Source organism: Salvelinus alpinus, chromosome 28, assembly GCF_045679555.1.
Source record: "Salvelinus alpinus chromosome 28, SLU_Salpinus.1, whole genome shotgun sequence".
Classification (NCBI taxonomy): Eukaryota; Metazoa; Chordata; class Actinopteri; order Salmoniformes; family Salmonidae; genus Salvelinus; species Salvelinus alpinus.
Genome location: NC_092113.1, coordinates 15,456,516 through 15,476,635, shown reverse-complemented (window position 1 = coordinate 15,476,635; position 20,120 = coordinate 15,456,516). Strand labels below are relative to the sequence as shown.

The 20,120-nt window shown below is 45.6% G+C and overlaps 1 protein-coding gene across 1 annotated transcript in view; it reads right to left on the bottom strand.

Annotated features, from left to right (window-relative positions):
- Positions 1-20,120, bottom strand: part of lamb2 (laminin, beta 2 (laminin S)) — a 46,631-nt gene that overhangs the window by 20,693 nt on the left and 5,818 nt on the right. The window contains exons 3-7 of the mRNA XM_071371834.1: positions 5,145-5,314; positions 4,872-5,007; positions 2,291-2,364; positions 1,318-1,506; positions 1,035-1,098 (exon numbers count right to left, since the gene is read on the bottom strand). Of these exons, the coding sequence (XP_071227935.1) occupies positions 1,035-1,098; positions 1,318-1,506; positions 2,291-2,364; positions 4,872-5,007; positions 5,145-5,314 (633 nt within the window). The remainder of the gene's footprint in view (positions 1-1,034; positions 1,099-1,317; positions 1,507-2,290; positions 2,365-4,871; positions 5,008-5,144; positions 5,315-20,120) is intronic.

Sequence of the window (20,120 nt, the reverse complement as noted above, 5' to 3'; positions counted from 1 at the left end):
TTTTCTTAGTCAACCTTGTGTTCTGGAACGTAGCCCTGTCTTTCATTTTTGTTCATTGATTTCACCTGTGTTCATTTCTCACCTGGTCTCATCAGCTCCTTATTTAGTTCACTTCTTTCTGTTTATATGGTTGTGAGTTATTGTTTGTTTTTGACTGCATACCTGTGTTTGACCATTGTCTGCCTGTGACCACAATTCCTGCCTTCTGCGAAGGCTTGATAAACATCTCTACACCTCTACACTCTACACCTTTTTCTCCCTGAGTATTCATTACATTACCTCTATCTACATGTACATATTACCTCAATTACCTCGACTAACCTGTGACCCCGCACATTGACTGTACCAGTATCCCCTGTATATAGCCTCGCTACTGTTATTTTACTGCTGTTTTTTAATTATTTGTTCTTTTTTTACTTATCAATTATTATTTTTTACTTAACACTTACTTTTCTTAAAACTGCAATGTTAGTTAAGGGCTTGTAAGTAAGAATTTCACTGTAAGGTGAATGTTGTATTCGGCGCATGTGACGAATACATTTTGATTTGATTTGAGAGCTCCCATTAGATGTACCGTAAGGGTGCACTAATGAGTGACATAGTCTAAGGTTCCCTTAAACAAGTGGAGAGCAGCAATGAGCATGGCAGTGTGCTAGTTACTCATTCAGAGTGTCTGTCTGGACAACATGGAACATCCAGTTAAAGGGTCAGGGTCAATCCATACCTTAGTTTTATTAAGAACAGAACCTCCCCTGTCACTACTTAGGGAAGGCTGCTCTTACTCCTGGGGAAACAGTCAAGTCATGCCAGTCAAAATAGAAGGGACAGCTTGTGTGGGGGAGAGAGAGCAGCTGGTTTTCCCATCCCGCTAGGCTTCAGAGTCCAGACCGTCATGTGCCATTCTGTTTAGGTGTTGTACTGTACTGAAACTATACGGTAGGGTGGCAGTGTCTGTATCATGTCAGCGATGTGAGTTTGGCTTAACATGGGGGGGAAGTGGTTGCTAGTTGTGGTGACTGGTGAGTGTATCTTACTCTGAATGTTGGGGCTGTAGGGGTCCTCAATGTGGATGGCAGGGTCCAGAACCCTGTAGATCGCCTAGAGTAAGAAGAGGGACAGGACAGGTGGTTGAATGCCATTTTAATGTATGTGTACAACTGTAGTAACCTAGTGAGCACAACACATTGAAAATACACATTTTCGATGTCTATTCAAACAAAAATGTGTATTTTCAACCAAAAATAAGTATTTTCAACATCTTTCCAATGTTTTGTGGTCATAGGGAAGAGGGATTTATCCCTAGCCAATCAGACTCACCTCTCCCTCTGTGGACGGCTCGATGTCAGAGTAGCGCGACTCACAGATGACGTTGTCTACTTTGCGTAGGGGTCCCTTGGATACCCCGGGGAAGACCGAATCACAGTCGTAGGCAAAGTAACGGTACACCTGCCAGTTACGTCCAAAATCTGCCGATCGCTCAATCACCATGGCTGCTGGGCGAAATGTCTGTGTGCCAGGAGAGGGGTGTGATATGTGATGTGTGTAGTTGCTCATTTGAAGACACAGAACATTTTTATATTCTGCATAGATTTGACACACTGTTTAAGGCAGGGGTCTCCAACAGGTTGATCGTGAACTACCACCTATGAGTAGCTCGCCAAACAATTCTGAAAGTACATGCAATTTTCACGTGTTCCACCACAAATTGTCATAAACAAATCTCACAAGTATCCCGACACCGCAAGCTCCCAGCTACTATCTAACCAACTGAACATTGACATTATCCCACCCCTGGTTAGCCACTAATGGCTTAAAAAGACAAACCTAACACAATATCTGCCAATTAATTTCCAGCAATATTGCCTCTTTCTGTCTGTGTGGTGCAGGCGTTTGTCCATCACTCCATGTGTAGCCAGTTGATATGACAACCATCTTGTGGGTTGACAGAAATGGAAAAAAGGGGAATTAGACAAAAAAAAGTATTCTGATGTGATTTAAGCATTGACATCAACTCAGAACATCCAATTTCGCTGTTTCTCTATGAATAACTGTAATGAAAAACAAAACAAAACATAATTTGGGAAAAAAATAACAGATTTTATAGGGCCCCCTTAGAGTTGTTTATTAACCATTATTTTACCAGGTATATTGACAGAAAATACAGTGCACTACTTTCTCTTGTACACTAAAGACCCGTAGCTCGTGACATGTTTAATTTTTTACGTAGCTCTCATGCTAGAAAAAGTTGGAGACCCCTGGTCTAAGGTTTACTAAGTACTCTATGTCTAACCTTGAAGATCATGATAAGATGAGTAAAATGGAATTCTGCCTCAAGGTCCAGCTGAACGAAGACATCAGGCTTTCCTGAAGACAAAACAAGAGGGATGGAGGAAGAGAGGGAGAGAGAGAGAAAGGATGAGAGAGGGCATGTCAAGCTTTATGTTGTTGCTATTAAATCTATAATGTATGCACTCAATCAACCTATCAAATCTGTCTGTTACAGGAAATGCAAACCCATGTTTTCACCAGTGATAACTCAACTACCAGCTGTGAGGGAAACCCCTGTCCATCTCTTGGCTTGAGTAATGGCATCTGAACAGGAAAACGCATTCTCCTCTTGGCTGGAGTGATGGTCGTCCACATGGGTAATCCCACACACTTCCTGAGCATGATCCATCCTTAAGAACCACTTGAGTTGGTCCATTAATCACAATGAATTGGTAGAAGAAGTCTTAAGTTCCAATAGTAGTGTAGGGGGTTCTGCCTTATGCTCAGGGAGCATGTCAGGGAGCATATCAGGGAGCATGTCAGGGAGCATGTCCCCTTCTAGCAGTTGGAACATTTAACTGCTACAGCATATAAATAACATAATAACCACAGTAAATAGTCCCATCAGAAATGTCTACATGCCACAACGTAGCTCAAAGGGAAATCTCTGAGAACACCCAAAACACATGCTCATAAAGCTAAGTGCTTTGAGGATCCTTTCTCCATCTCCAAATGTAGTCTGAAGTGAATACAAACAGCAGGAAGACAACGGTAAAATCCATAACTCAGCACATGAAAGAATGAGAGAGGTAATGACAGAGTACAGCTTCCGGGTTGGCACCTCAACATTAACATCACTAGCTATCTACCGCTCAGGCAGGCTGTGGTGTGGTGTGAGCCAGGCCCGTGGAAAAGTAACACAATAAAATAAAACAGTCTCTGGAAATAACAGAGAGAGAGTCTCACAAATCTTCTGAAGATTCATACAATCATAAACCAACCTGACACACACATAGTGTAAATACACACAGAGACACATTGGTGAGTAAGAGGTCTAACTGGATTTCAGCCGTTGGGTCTGTGAGTCTGTGCTCTAGGCTGTGAACCATAACCTGCACTCCTTAATGAAAGGCTAATCAGGAAGGAAACGGAGGCAGAGGAAACAGTGGCAGAAGAAAGGAGAGGCAGAGGAAAGGAGAAGCAGAGGAAAGGAGAGGCAGGGTGTGCTAGAGCCAAGGAGTCAAGATGGAGGAGAGGGAGAGAAAGAGAGGGAGAATGAGGAGGAGAGAGAAGCAAAGAGAGGGAAAGGGCAAAGGAAGGGAAAGAGAGATAGAACTGGAGAGTGGGAGGGGACACAGCAAATAGTTTAATTTGTGTTTCTCCCATCACCGCTGTTGTGAGGCTTTACTAACGGAGAGTAATTAGTAACTGGTACACTCCACTAACGGAACCAACCCACTCGCACATCCTTCTAGTAGCCTACTTGGTACCACTTCAAACAGAGTAGAATTGGCCCAAGCTGCTCTACAGAACAGTGGATAAGGTACCCACCCAACCTAGCCTTCCACTCCAAGCCCTTAAGGAACTAAGTGAAGGAAGGGGCCTCACACCAGAGGGACACAGGGACTGTGGTCTACACACATGTAGCACAAGCAGCCCACTGTGCTCCATGTCACATACTCTAAAGCCCTGCTAGAAACGCCTTGGAGACTGGGAGTAAAAATAGTTACTGTTTCCTGTCCCCCACCTCTCAGTGTTCGACATAGAGTACAGGCAGTGCTATACTGGTCCACAGTAGTCAATCACTCAGAAATAGACCTGAAATGGGGCTTTTGTTTGCAGTGATGTGGGCTCTGTATTAACAATGAAGAAGGAGAATTGCTCAGCTGGTGTCTTGAAATCCATTCTCCAAATCTAATTTTCTATCCCTCCCTCAATGTACACCCTCTCACTCTTTCTCTCCGGCTCCCACTCTTCCTCTGACCCCTTCCCTCCTCACCCTCCTTTCCTCTCTTCTCTTTCTCGTTCCTCCCTTTGTTGGTGTGCCAGGGTACAGCCTGCACTGTTATTATCCCCATACAAACAGCTGTGGGCCTGTGGCTGGTCTGGCTCTGGTCCAGGCAGAGTATAGTAGGCTACTACAGAGTACAGAGGGTGATTTAGTGTGATGGAGGCCGTGGACCTCTGGGCTTTGAAGGCCCTTCAGAACAGAGCTACCAGAACTCACTGTAATGACGCACTGTGGCTTCCAGGATCGTCGGCCTCATCTCTCTCCCCCATATCTCACCCTCTCACTACTGCTTCCTTTTATGCTCCACTCATGATCTCTCCCTCTTCCACTCCCCCCTCTCTTTCTCGGTCTCTGAACAGACCTGTTATTAATAGTAGTAACCAAGATTAGGGCTCTAATAATACGGATGATATAGATTCTGTATGAGTTCATACCACTGACAGCTGCATGTTAGGGGTATGTCATGTAACCGAAGGCAGGTGGCACAAATAGAGGACAAATCTGTTTTAACACGGCTTCTCATAAAATTAAAGGTTCACTATTTAAACATGGATATAATTGCAACCTCTATGAATGCAATCTCAATTCTCACCATTCTCTGACTGCCACCATGACTTCTTGCGGTGTGGTTTGAATGTGGTGATGACGTTCTCAATGCGGTGACTGATGGTGTTGTAGACAGGATCATATGGGCGGCGAGAGTCACACTGGAAACACTTCTTCTCATCCTACAGGGGTCAGAGGTGACACAGGTCAGAGGTCGAACAGAAGCTCAGGACAGAGGGAGGTAGGGGGAGTGAGAGGATGTGGGAGACCCACACACACACACACACACACACACACACACACACACACACACACACACCTGTAAGTGACTGACGATGCAGTAGGGGTCTTTCTTCCTGGAGCCGCATGTAGATGATGCCTTCAGGCTCTTCTCACGGCCCACCAACAGGTCTCCTGTTGCCGGGTAACAGCTGCCATGGGTACAGCCGTGGGCGTGGTCTGGCTCCCGGGCGGTGGCATATGCCAGGGCTGGAGAATAGAGGAGGGAGAGGAGGTTAAGGACAGGAAACAACATCACAGCTGGGCGGTGTTATTGCAGAGTCACTTAGAGTGAAGAAAGAAAGACGATGGTTTCGCTAGACGGATCACTCCTCTGTCTTAGAAAACAAATCACTCTCTCTCACTCTCTCTCTTTCTACGACATTACCACAAACTCTAATCAGTACAGGAAAAGGACATCAAGAGAGGAAGTAAGCCTACGTTTAATCCTGAAACCAAAACAGAGCCCAACTAAAGCTGCTGCTAGCCCACCTGCACCTCAACAGTCAATGTTTAAATAATAGGAGTAACAATGTTGAAAAAACACTTAGAGAGATTATCTTTTGGGGGAATATGTTAGCAATGCCTCTCTCTCCTGAAGTCCAAAAAGCTTGACCTGACATGGGGCCCTACAGCCTACAGCTAAATCTGGAAACGAACCCAAAGGTCAACTAGGAGGTTAACGAGGCCAGGTTCTGACAGCACAGCAGGAAAGTATGTGTGTATGGGTGTGTGTGTGTGCGTGTGCGTGTGAGCATGTGAGCTTGTGTGTGTCTTTTTGTGTTCGTTTGTGTGGGTGTGTCTGTGCATGCATTTTCGTGTGCGTGTGACTCGATGGATGAACTGTGTGGGGTGTTTGAAAATAGCCCAACAGTCGTCAAGCAGTCCAGTCAACATCCTGAAATATATTCCTAGTGAAGCGCCAGTGGGACGGGGAGACACTCAGTCTAAAGAGCAGGGCCAGGGAGGGGGTCTGACAGGGTCTTACTGAGAGGCTCTGTCTGTCTGTCTGTCTGTCTGTCTGTCTGTCTGTCTGTCTGTCTGTCTGTCTGGCTGGCTGGCTGGCTGGCTGGCTGTGTCTGTCTGTCTGTCTGTCTGTCTGTCTGTCTGTCTGTCTGTCTCTGTCTGTCTACAACAGGTGCTTCTAAGGCACTCTATGGATACAGGAAGCAAAAACATGCAACATAAACATAAATAAATACGTACACGATGAATCAACATTCTGTATTCTGCTGCATATTACAATTTTAGGACAGCTTTGGATTGTGAGTGTCCTAGGAAAAGTCCTGAGGAGATTTCACAGAGACGATCAACAAAAACATGACACTCTCTCGAGGAAACCTGTGTTTGCCTGGCATACAGACAAGTCTCACGCTGGTACCCCTGCCAGGCACCGAACACAACACACACACTCACAAAAACACACACACACACCACAGTGATACACTTGGCATTCAGTCAACACATAATAATGACTGTACCTTCGAAAATGTCTTGATCATGTTTCCTATGCCAACAGTGCATTTGTATACACAGACAATGATGGGAATATGTTAAACACTTTTCTTTGAGTAAGGATATCACCTCAACACGGAGGACATGTTATCTGAATTCTGTAGTAATGTTATCTCAGTTCCCTTTCCTGTTGCCAGGAAACCTCTGTGGTAAATCAAGCTATGCCTGTGTAATTATGCTGTAAACCCCAAAAATCTGCCCTCAACAATTACTTAGCCAATTAACAATAGAAGAACAGAGATAAGCAAGGCTTTAAAAAAAAGCAAAACCAAACTAAATGGCCTGAGACATAACTGCACAGGAAACTTTTCCTTATTTTTCTGAAAAGGCTAGTCTTCGGTCACGAGGGGTATATAGAGAGGAGGGAAGAGAGAGAGAGAGATAAGAAACAGAGTGAGATATGAAAAGAAAAAGGAAGAGAGGGAGAGATGAAGAGGGAGAGGTAGAGAGATGGAGAGAGAGAGGGAGAGAGAGAGGGAGAGATGGAGAGAAAGCCGATGTATAAATACAAAGCCTCTGTAGTGACATAGCAACATGATATCTATTTTGGTCGTTGGCACACACTCAAAGGTGTGTGTATAGTCTGTAAAGAGCAGAGATGGAAGGGGGGGGGGGGGGGGCAGAGAGGGCTGATGTACAGACTATAATTTCAGGGCCTCTCCTAAACTCTTTTATCTTGTCTCTGTCTTGTCTGTCTCTGTTGGAGAGCTTTCACAGACATCCTATACCCCTGTCCCAGTCCCTGGACAGAGGCTGAGGGAGTTGACATCACAGTCCCTCCAGAACACAAGAAGATTGGCTCACCAGGTTATATATAGTTATAACATCAGTCAACTGAAAGTATTTATTTAATTTCAGTATTTATTTTTCAAGGGTGAGAGTTATTTTGATCAAAGCACCACGTGTGAGAAGAGGACCTGTAAGCCTATCTGATGATTAACCACCCTCTTTCTGTCAAGTAAGTCATATGGAAATTGGTTTGAACAAATTACATTCCCACTTGATGCTTTAATAACGAGCATATTTGGAATGTTTGATTTCAACCAGAGAGGATAGAAAGGGGTGGTTGACTAAGCAGCAGTGTGGCCATCTCATCTCAGCAGCTCTCTCTTACTCTCTGCCATTCTTTCCTCTTACCCATACATGGACAGGCAGTGAGGAATGCAGGCTGATCAGCTGAGAGGGGGGCGTACCTCCGAGCTAATAAAGCCTAGCCACAGACCAGGATAGGTTCTTATTTGCTTAGCCACAGAACAGGAGTTGTATTAGCCTAGCCACATACCAGCAGAGGTTGTATTAGCCTAGCCACATACCAGGAGAGGTTGTATTACCATAGCCACATACCAGGAGAGGTTGTATTAGCCTAGCCACATACCAGGAGAGGTTGTATTAGCCAGGAGAGGTTGTATTAGCCTAGCCACAGACCAGGAGAGGTTGTATTAGCCTAGCCACAGACCAGGAGAGGTTGTATTAGCCTAGCCACAGACCAGGAGAGGTTGTATTAGCCTAGCCACATACCAGGAGAGGTTGTATTAGCCTAGCCACAGACCAGGGGAGGTTGTATTAGCCTAGCCACAGAACAGGAGAGGTTGTATTAGCCTAGCCACAGACCAGGAGAGGTTGTATTAGCCTAGCCACATACCAGGGGAGGTTGTATTAGCTTAGCAACAGACCAGGAGAGGTTGTATTAGCCTAGCCACATACCAGGAGAGGTTGTATTAGCCTAGCCACAGACCAGGAGAGGTTGTATTAGCCTAGCAACAGACCAGGAGAGGTTGTATTAGCCTAGCCACATACCAGGAGATTGCACAAGTGAGCTTAGCCACAAACAATAGATTCTGCTGTACAAGTCAACAGTTGAACGTAATACTAACAAGAAGAAACATCCTCCCCTTTTTAGCAGAAATAAGGAGATCAAATCCATTAAATGTGCTCTAAACTGAACTTCATTATAAATCTTAGTCAACATGTTGTTCCATTTTGAGTGATTCTCTCCTTTTCCCTGGGCTATGACTGGAACTCCACTGCACTATGCACTACTAATGTGGTTTATTATGTGAAAATAATAGTTATTTCCATCTCTTCCCAAAACAAGTGTAATGAGTTTGGATTGGACAGCTCCCAGCATCCTCTCTGTTCTGCATTCAGCCTTGCCAAGGCTAATCTCCCTGTAATGGCCTGGACCACTACACAAAGAGAGAGGGCTTTTATCTTACCCCCTCTCTCTCACAATTCTCTCCCTCAATCTCTCGATTCTCTCTCTTGATTTTTCATTCAATCTCCCTCTCCCTTTTTCCCCCCATTGTCTCTCTCTCTCATCTTCTCTCTATTTTCTCTGTCTTTCTCTCTCTCTCTCTGTCTGTCAGTGTGGTATGTACTGTACTATAAGCATCTATGTGAAGCCCCACTGCCTGTCCTGGCACACTCTGGAGATATGGGATTAACACCGCTGTGCCTGTCAGCTTTGTTACACCGCTGTGCCTGTCAGCTTTGTTACACTGCAGTGCCTGTTAGCTTTGTTAGACCGCTGTGCCTGTTAGCTTTGTTAGACCGCTGTGCTTGTCAGCTTTGTTACACCGCTGGTCCTGTCAGCTTTGTTAGACCGCTGTGCCTGTCAGCTTTGTTACACCGCTGTGCCTGTCAGCTTTGTTACACCGCTGTGCCTGTCAGCTTTGTTACACCGCTGTGCCTGTCAGCGTTGTTACACCGCTGTGCCTGTCAGCTTTGTTACACCGCTGTGCCTGTCAGCTTTGTTACACCGCTGTGCCTGTCAGCTTTGTTACACCGCTGTGCCTGTCAGCTTTGTTACACCACTGTGCCTGTCAGCTTTGTTACACCGCTGTGCCTGTCAGCTTTGTTACACCGCTGTGCCTGTCAGCTTTGTTAAACAGCTGTGCCTGTCAGCTTTGTTACACCGCTGTGCCTGTCAGCTTTGTTACACCGCTGTGCCTGTCAGCTTTGTTACACCGCTGTGCCTGTCAGCTTTGTTACACCGCTGTGCCTGTCAGCTTTGTTACACCGCTGTGCCTGTCAGCTTTGTTACACCGCTGTGCCTGTCAGCTTTGTTACACCGCTGTCTGCCACCGAGTCACTTTCTTCTGTTTCTTCTACTTTTCCTCAACTTTGTTTTCCTAGGAAGGCTTAGGTGGAGGATTGTAAAAAATTAGACCTCCAGTCATTGTCCCCCATAGTGAGAGGAACAGGGACCTGACATGTCACTGCTTTGTGTTAGGAACGAGACAGGAGGGATGGCGATGTGACACCAAGACAACACATTCCAATCTGACTGGGTAACAGAGACGAGAAAGAGGCTGCTCTCAGCATCTTCCTAGGAGTAAACACTGGAACCAATCATGAAGACAAACACACTCGCATTCAGTACACAAATACACAGACACTCATAGAAGATTAAAGGGAGATTTTTACCGCCAAAAAAAGAGAGATTTGGAGATTATGCTACTGTACATCTAGAACACTTGCTTTTAGGATAGTTGATGGCAGCATTTTGAGCTTTTGGAGCACCTTGCATGGGACGTGAGGAAACAGAATTAGAATAGCACTGCAGACAGATAAACGTCCCTGCATAGCATACAGTACCTGACCTGACTGTGAGTGTGTGTTTGAGAACACAGTTAAGTATAGAACTGGCCCAGAGCAAACTAGTCTCCACAGGGCAGGAGAAAGTCAACAGCCTTTTATTTTTAAACCCTCATGCAAATTAGTTTACATTCGCTCTATCCTCCTTTCTTTCCCTCCTCTCTCTCTCTCTCTGGTCTCTTCTAATGATCCGTCTACTCCCACATCCAGAGAAGGGTGACTCTCTGCTCCTTCTTCTGCTCCCTTCCAGCATGGAATTCTGGATACACCTTACAGTGAAATGCTTACTTACAAGCCCTTAACCAACAATGCAGTTTTAAGAAATAACCTAAAAATAAGTAAGAGATAAGATGTAGCAGTAAATAACAATAGCGGGTCTATATACAGGGGGTACCGGTACAGAGTCAATGTGCAGGGGCACTGGTGTTGAGGTAATTGAGGTAATATGTACATGTAGGTAGAGTTATTAAAGTGACTATGCATAGATAATAACAGAGAGTAGCAACAGCGTAGAAGGGGAGGGGGGGGGCAATGCAAATAGTCTGGGTAGCCATTTGATTAGCTGTTCAGGAGACTTATGGCTTGGGGATAGAAGCTGTTTAGAAGCCTCTTGGACCTAGAATTGGTGCTCCGGAACCGCTTGCCGTGAGATAGCAGAGAGAACAGTCTATGACTATGGTGGCTGGGCCTTCCTCTGACACTGCCTGGTAAAGAGGTCCTGGATGGCAGGAAGCTTAGCCACAGTGATGTACTGGGCCGTACGCACTACCCTCTGTAGTGCCTTGCGGTCTGAGGCCGAGCAGTTGACATACCAGGCAGTGATGCAACCCGTCAGGATGCTCTCGATGGTGCAGCTGTAAAACATTTTTAGGATGAGGACCTATGCCAAATCTTTTCAGTCTCCTGATGGGGAATAGGTTTTGTCGTGCCCTCTTCATGACTGTCTTGGTGTGCTTGGACCATGTTAGTTTGTTGGTGATGTGGACGCCAAGGAACTTGAAGCTCTCAACCTGCTCCACTACAACCCCATCAATGAGAATGGGGGCGTGCTTGGTCCTCCTTTTCCTGTAGTCCACAATCATCTACTTTGTCTTGATCATGTTGAGGGAGAGGTCATTGTCCTGGCACCACACGGTCAGGTCCCTATAGGCTGTGTCATCGTTGTCGGTGATCAGGCCTACCAATGTTGTGTCATCAGCAAACTTAATGAGGGTGTTGGAGTCGTGCCTGGCCGTGCAGTCATGAGTGAACAGGGAGAACAGGAGGGAACTGAGCACGCACCCCTGAGGGGCACCCGTGTTGAGGATCAGCATGGCGAATGTGTTGTTACCTACCCTTACCACCTGGAGGCGACCCGTCAGGAAGTCCAGGATCCAGATGCAGAGGGAGGTGTTTATTCCCAGGGTCCTTAGCTTAGTGATGAGCTTTGAGGGAACTATGTTGTTGAACGCTGAGCTGTCGTCAATGAATAGCATTCTCACATAGGTGTTCCTTTTGTCCAGGTGTGAAAGGGCAGTGTGGAGTGCAATAGAGATTGCATCATCTGTGGATCTGTTGGTGCGGTATGCAAATTGAGTGGATCTAGGGTTTCTGGGATAATGGTGTTGATGTGACCCATGACCAGCCTTTCAAAGCATTTCATGGCTACAGACGTGAGTGCTACAGGTCGCTAGGCATTTAGGCAGGTTACCTTAGTGTTCTTGGGCACAGGGACTATGGTGGTCTGCTTGAAACGTTGATATTACAGACTCAGACAGGGAGAGGTCGAAAATGTCAGTGAAGACACTTGCCAGTTGGTCAGCGCATGCTCGGAGTACACGTCCTGGTAATCCGTCTGGCCCTGCGGCCTTGTGAATGTTGAACTGTTTAAAGTTCTAACATCGGCTGCGGAGAGCGTGATCACACAGTCGTCCAGAACAGCTGATGATCTCATGCATGTTTCAGTGTTACTTGCCTCGAAGCAAGCATAGAAGTTATTTAGCTCGTCTGGTTGGCTCGTGTCACTGGGCAGCTCTTGGCTGTGCTTCCCTTTGTACTGTAGTCTGCAATAGTTTGCAAGCCCTGCCACATCCGACGTACGTCGGAGCCGGTTTATAAGTACGTCGGAGCCGGTGTATAACGATTCAATCTTAGTCCTGTATTGACGCTTTGCCTGTTTGATGGTTCATTGGAGGGCATAGCGGGATTTCTCATACGCTTCTGGGTTAGAGTCCCGCTCCTTGAAAGCGACAGCTCTACCCTTTAGCTCAGTGCGAATGTTGCCTGTAATCCATGGCTTCTGGTTGGGGTATGTACGTACGGTCACTGTGGGGACGACGTCCTCGATGCACTTATTGATAAAGCCAGTGACTGATGTGGTGTACTCCTCAATGCCATCGGAAGAATCCCGGAACATATTCCAGTCTGTGCTAGCAAAACAGTCCTGTAGTTTAGCATCTGCTTCACATTACCACTTTTTTATAGACCGAGTCACTGGTGCTTCCTGCTTTAATTTCTGCATGTAAGCAGGAATGAGGAGGATAGAATTATGGTCAGATTTGCAAAATGGAGGGCGAGGGAGAGCTTTGTACACATCTCTGTGTGTGGAGTAAAGGTAGTCTAGAATTTTTGAACATGGTCTAGAATTTTTGCTGATAGAAATGAGGTAAAACTGATTTAAGTTTCCCTGCATTAATGTCCCTGGCCACTAGGAGCGCCGCCTCTGAATGAGCATTTTCCTGTTTGCTTATGGCGGTATACAGTTCATTGAGCGTGGTTTTAGTGCCAGCATCAGTCTGTGGTGGTATGTAGACAGCTACAAAAAATACAGATGATGATGAGATACTCTACCTCAGGTGAGCAAAACCTTGAGACTTCCTTAGATATCATGCACCAGCTGTTGTTTACATATATGCATATGCCCCCGCCCCGTGTCTTACCAGAGGCTGCTGTCTATACTGCCGATAGTGTATAACCCGCCAGCTGTATGTTCTTAATGTCCTCGTTCAGCACGACTCGGTGAAACATAAGATATTACAGTTTTTAATGTCCCGTTGGTAGGATATATGTGCTTTCAGTTCGTCCCATTTATTTTCCAGTGATTGAAGGTTAGCTAGCAGGACGGAAGGCAAAGGCAGATTAGCCACTCGTCGTCTGATCCTAACAAGGCACCCTGATCTTCCTTCTCCAGCGAATGACGGGGATCTGGGCCTGGTTGGGTGTCTGTAGTATATCCCTCCTGTCCGACTCATTGAAGAAAAACTTTTAGTCCAATTTGAGATGAGTGATCGCAGTTCTGATGCCCAGAAGCTCTTTTCGGTCATCAGGGACGGTAGCAGCAAAATTATGTACAAAACAAGTTACAAACAACGCGGAAAAACAAACAAAATAGCACAGTTGGTTAAGAGCCGATAAGACGGCAGTCATCCCCCCCAGACGCCATCATCTCACTGCAGATCGTGATTCCGCAGGGGAGGGGAGAGGTGTCATAGGCAGGCAGGAAGATTGGCTGAGCGGGGATGGAAAGCAGAACTCCCGAGTGGCTCACGTTGCCACGGTGCTGCACTGAAAGAGCCTGCCTCGTTACTTACCCAGCCGTAAGAATAACTACGCCTGCCACTGAGAAGCATCAGCTCCTGCTGGGTGTAAAACACTCTGGTACTTCCACCTCGGGAAAAAGTTGAGGACCACCAGACAGGTGAGTATGAGAGACCAATGCTGGCTACACTGCTGTTGCCCATGGTCTGGCTGCCCCAGTTCCATTCCCAGAACCTGACATAACATAAAGCACAAGCCCCAGGTCTCTGACTCCAGTCTCCAGAGTCCTATGACTGCCCCAGACCCATGCCATATCTCTTATCCCCTATGGTACTCCCAGGTCCCAGACCTACTCCCAGGCACCAGCCCCTGGCCATGTTGCTGAGTCTAACTCTAAGGCGCAGTCAGACACACATGTGCAGCAGATGTTGGGTGCAGCCAGCCAGTCAAGTGGCTGTGGGTTTGATTTACATACGGATTACTGCGCTTGGTTTGCCTCCTCACCAGCTGGAGTGACGAATGGAGATTCAGTAGACTTCTCCATTGGATCTAGAGACCGAGCAGATGTGAACATGAGCTAATTACACTCACACAAATGTGTTTCTACTTAGAAAGTACATAGGGGATTTGTCATTTTGTTATACTCCAAGTGTACTCCAGTCTCCTGATACATTTTATCAGGGAGACAATCAAAGACTTTTGTGTAAATCTGTCTGGTATTTAAATCGATTTCCTGTACAATCTTTGAATAACTATGGGATTAGGTAAAGTCTGTTCTGTGTGTGTGTGTGTGTGTGTGTGTGTGTGTGTGTGTGTGTGTGTGTGTGTGTGTGTGTGTGTGTGTGTGTGTGTGTGTGTGTGTGTGTGTGTGTGCGCACGCACTGTACATCTGAGCCTGAACATAACTCCGTTCATATGTGTGACGGTAGGAAGTCATTTCTAGTTCCCCTTCAGTTGAACCAAGACGAACAGGTGGCCCTTCCTATGCCTTGGAACGCAGAGGAATGCGGCAGGTAGCCTAGTGGTTAGAGCGTTGGACTAGTAACCGAAAGGTTGCAAGATTGAATCCCCGAGCTGACAAAGTAAAAATCTGTCGTTCTGCCTCTGAACAAGGCAGTTCACCAACTGTTCCTAGGCTGTCATTGAAAATAAGAATTTGTTCTTAACTAACTTGCCTAGTTAAATAAAGGTAAAATGGGCCTCCTGGGTGGCGCAGTGGTCTAGGGCACTGTATCGCAGAGCTAGCTGCGCCACCAGAGACTCTGGGTTCGCGCCCAGGCTCTGTCGCAGCCGGCCGCGACCGGGAGGTACGTGGGGCGACGCACAATTGACCTAGCGTCGTCCGGATTAGGGAGGGTTTGGCCGGTAGGGATATCCTTGTCTCATCGCGCACCAGCGACTCCTGTGGCGGGCCGGGCGCAGTGTGCGCTAACCAAGGGAGCCAGGTGCACGGTGTTTCCTCCAACACATTGGTGCGGCTGGCTTCCGGGTTGGAGGCGCGCTGTGTTAAGAAGCAGTGCGGCTTGGTTGGGTTGTGTTTCGGAGGACGCATGGCTTTCGACCTTCGTCTCTCCCGAGCCTGTACGGGAGTTGTAGCGATGAGACAAGATAGTAATTACTAGCAATTGGATACCACGAAAATTGGGGAGAAAAGGGGGTAAAATAAAATTAAAATATATATATTTTTAAATAAAGGTAAAATAAAAAAACAGAGGAATGACCTGAGTAAGGCAGGGGTCTGCCATCCAGAACGCCAGACCATTCCTGCCATTTCTGTCCAGGTATTCCCAGAGACAGTGAGATGAGAAATGGAGCAGGGAAGACCTAAGAGATCTCACTTCCAGACGACTGGAACATACAGTGTCGGTATTCAGACCCCTTGACTTTTTACACATTTTGTTATGTTTAAGAATACCTTCCTTATTCTAAAATGGACGCCCTGACCATAGTTTGCTTTGTATGTTTCTATGTTTTGTTTGGTCAGGGTGTGATCTGAGTGAGCATTCTATGTTGTATGTCTAGTTTGTCTGTTTCTGTGTTTGGCCTGATATGGTTCTCAATCAGAGGCAGGTGTTAGTCGTTGTCTCTGATTGGGAGCCATATTTAGGTAGCCTGTTTTGTCATTGTGGGTTGTGGGTGATTGTCTATGTTAGTTGCTTGTGTCAGCACATTTCTTATATAGCTTCACCTTCGTTGTTCGTTTATTGTTTTGTATAGTTTGTTCAGTGTTCTCTGTTTATTAAATTCATGATGAACACATACCACGCTGCATTTTGGTCCTCCGATCCTTCCAACTACTCCTCCTCAGACGAGGAGGATGACGAGCGTGACAAAAATATATACACTACCATTCAAAAGTTTGGGGTCACTTAGAAATGTCCTTGTTTTTTAAAGAAAAGCACATTTTTTGTCCATTAAAATAACATCAAATATCAGAAATACTGTGTAGACATTGTTAATGTTGTTTATGACTATTGTAGCTGGAAATGGCAGATTCTTTATGGAATATCTACATAGGTCGTACAGAGGCCCATTATTAGCAACCATCACTCCTGTGTTCCAATGGCATGTTATGTTAGCTAATCCAAGTTTATCATTTTAAAAGGCCAATTGATCATGATGTGCCCTGGGGGGAGGATCATAGCCCACCCCTCTCTCTTTCTCCACAGTTTATGACTGTCGTAGATACACTGCTTCTGGGTCTGTAGGATTGAGATTGGAATGTGTGACTGTGGGACACAGAGCAATCTACACACAATACCCCATAATGACAAAGCGAAAACGGGTTTTAAGAAAGTATTTAGACCCTTTGCTATGAGACTCGAAATTGAGCTCAGGTGCATCCTGTTTCCATTGATCATCCTTGAGATGTTTCTACAACTTGATTGGAGTCCACCTGTGGTAAATTCAATTGATTGGACATGATTTGGAAAGGCACACACCTGTCTATATTAGGTCCCACAATTGACAGTGCATGTCAGAGCAAAAACCAAGCCATGAGGTCGAAGGAATTGTCCGTAGAGCGCCGAGGCAGGATTGTGTCGTGGCACAGATCTGTGAAGGGTACAAAAGCTTTGAAGGTCCCCAAGAACACAGTGGCCTCCATCATTCTTAAATTAAAGAAGTTTGGAACCACCAAGACTCTTCCTAGAGCTGGACGCCCGGCCAAACTGAGCAATCGGGGGAGGAGAAGGACCTTGGTCAGGGAGGTGACCAAGAACGACATGGTCACGCTGACAGAGCTCTACAGTTCCTCTGTGGAGATGGGAGAAACTTCCAACCAGCTCTGCAGCACTCCACCAATCAGGCCTTTATGGTAGAGTGGCCAGACGGAAGCCACTCCTCAGTAAAAGGCACACAACAGCGGGCTTGGAGTTTACCAAAAGGCACCTAAAGATGAAAGATTCTCTGGTTTGATGAAACCAAGATTGAACTCTTTGGCCTAAATGCCAAGCGTCACTTTGGAGGAAACCTGGCATCTTCCCTACGGTTAAGCATGGTGGTGGCAGCATCATGTTGTGGGGATGTTTTTCAGTGGCAGGGACTGGGAGACTAGTCAGGATCAAGGCAAAGATGAATGGAGCAAAGTACAGAGAGATCCTTGATGAAACCTGCTCCAGAGCGCTCAGGACCTAATACTAGGGCGAAGGTTCACCTTCCAACAGGGCAACGACCCTAAGTACACAGCCAAGACAACACAGGAGTGGCTTAGGAACAAGTCTCTGAATGTCTTTGAGTGGCCCAGCCAGAGCCTGTACTTGAACCCGATCGAGCATCTCTGGAGAGACCTGAAAATATCTGTGCAGCAATGCTCCCCATCCAACCTGACATAGCTTGAGAGGATCTGCAGAGAAGAATGGGAGAAACTCCCCAAATACAGGTGTGCCAAGCTTGTAGTGTCATACCCAAGAAGACTCGAGGCTGTAATAGCTGGCAAAGGTGCTTCAACAAAGTACTGAATAAAGGGTCTGAATACTTACGTAAATGTGATATTTCCGTTTTTAATTTTGTATAAATTAGCAAACATTTCTAAAATCCAGTTTTTGCTTTGTCATTTAATCAACTTTAGAATAAGGCTGTAACCAAACAAAAGGTGGAAAAGGTCAAGGGGTCTGAATACTTTCAGAAAGCACTGCATCTTTAGCCAATAGGGGAAGACATTCACAATTTCACATAAACCAAATCCACATGTAATGCCAAAGTAAGCAAGCCAACCCAGCACTCCCTACGGGGTATCTTTAAATCAGTCAATTACAGGTGAGCACTGACCTGTCTTTTTACGACCACACATAAAGCTCATCTGGGTTTAAAGGTGAGTGGTTTTACGAGGCAACCGTCTGTCCCTATGATTATAACTGGGGCAGTGGAGACTGGAGACTGTGTAGGGAAAGGGAGGGTGATGTTAGAGGGACATTGGTTGACTGACTATCCTCCTCAGGCACCATGCAATGAACTTCATGGCCACTCTTAAAGCGGCAATCAGCAGAAGATATATAATGTGTGTATATATATATATATACAGTTGAAGTTGGAAGTTTACATACACTTAGGTTGGAGTCATTAAAACTCGTTTTTCAACCAATCCACAAATGTCTTGTTAACAAACTATAGTTTTGGCAAGTCGGCTAGGACATCTACATTGTGCATGACACAAGTAATTTTTCCAACAATTGTTTAAAGACAGATTATTACACTTATAATTCACTGTATCACAATTCCAGTGGGTCAGAAGTTTACATACACTAAGTTGACTGTGCCTTTAAAAAGCTTGGAAAATTTCAGAAAATGATGTCATGACATTAGAAGCTTCTGACAGGCTAATTGACATAATTTGAGTCAATTGGAGGTGTACCTGTGGATGTATTTCAAGGCCTACCTTCAAACTCAGTGCCTCTTTGCTTGACATCATGGGAAAATCAAAAGAAATCAGCCAAGACCTCAGAAAGTCTGGTTCATCCTTGGGAGCAATTTCCAAACACCTGAAGGTACCACGTTCATCTGTACAAACAATAGTACGCAAGTATAAACACCATGGGACCACACAGCCGTCATACCGCTCAGGAAGGAGACGCGTTCTGTCTCCTTGAGATGAACGTACTTTAGTGCGAAAAGTGCAAATCAATCCCAGAATGACAGCAAAGGACCTTGTGAAGATGCTGGAGGAAACAGGTACAAAAGTATCTATATCCACAGTACAATGAGTCCTATATCGACATAACCTGAAAGGCAGCTCAGCAAGAAAGAAGCCACTGCTTCAAAACCGCCATAAAAAAGCCAGACTACGGTTTTCAACTGCACATCGGGACAAAGATCGTATTTCTTGGAGAAATGTCCTCTGGTCTGATGAAACAAAAATAGAACTGTTTGACGATAATGACCATCGTTATGTTTGGAGGAAAAAGGGGGAGGCTTGCAAGCCGAAGAACACCATCCCAACCGCGAAGCACGGGGGTGGCAGCATCATGTTGTGGGGATGCTTTGCTGCAGGAGGGACTGGTGCACTTCACAAAATAGATGGTATCATGAGGATGGAAAATAATTTATATATATTGAAGCAACATCTCAAGACATCAGTCAGGAAGTTAAAGCTTGGTCGCAAATGGGTCTTCCAAATGGACAATGACCCCAAGCATACCTCTAAAGTTGTGGCAAAATGGCTTAAGGACAACAAAGTCAAGGTATTGGAGTGGCCATCACAAAGCCCTGACCTCAATCCTATAGAGAATTTGTGGGCAGAACTGAAAAAGCGTTTGCGAGCAAAGAGGCCTACAAACTTGACACAGTTACACCAGCTCTGTCAGGAGGAATGGGCCAAAATTCACCCAACTTATTGTGGGAAGCTTGTGGAAGGCTACCCGAAACGTTTGACCCAAGTTAAACAATTGAAAGGCAATGCTACCAAATACTAATTGAGTGTACGTAAACGTCTGACCCACTGGGAATGTGATGAAAGAAATAAAAGCTGAAATAAATCATTCTCTCTACTATTATTCTGACATTTCACATTCTTAAAATAAAGTGGTCATCCTAGCTGACCTAAAACAGGGAAGTTTTACTTAAATGTCAGGAATTGTGAAAAACGGAGTTTAAATGTATTTGCCTAAGGTGTATGTAAACTTCTGACTTCAACTGTTTGTATACACACACTATATTTACAAAAGTATGTGGACACCCCTTCAAATTTGTGGATTTGGCTATTTCAGCCACACCCGTTGCTGACAGGTGTATAAAATCGAGCACATAGCCATGCAATCTCCATAGACAAACATTGGCAGTAGAATGGCCTTACTAAAGAGCTCAGTGACTTTCAACATGGCACCGTCATAGGATGCCACCTTTCCAACAAGTCAGTTAATCAAATGTCTGCCCTGTTAGAGCTGCTCCGGTC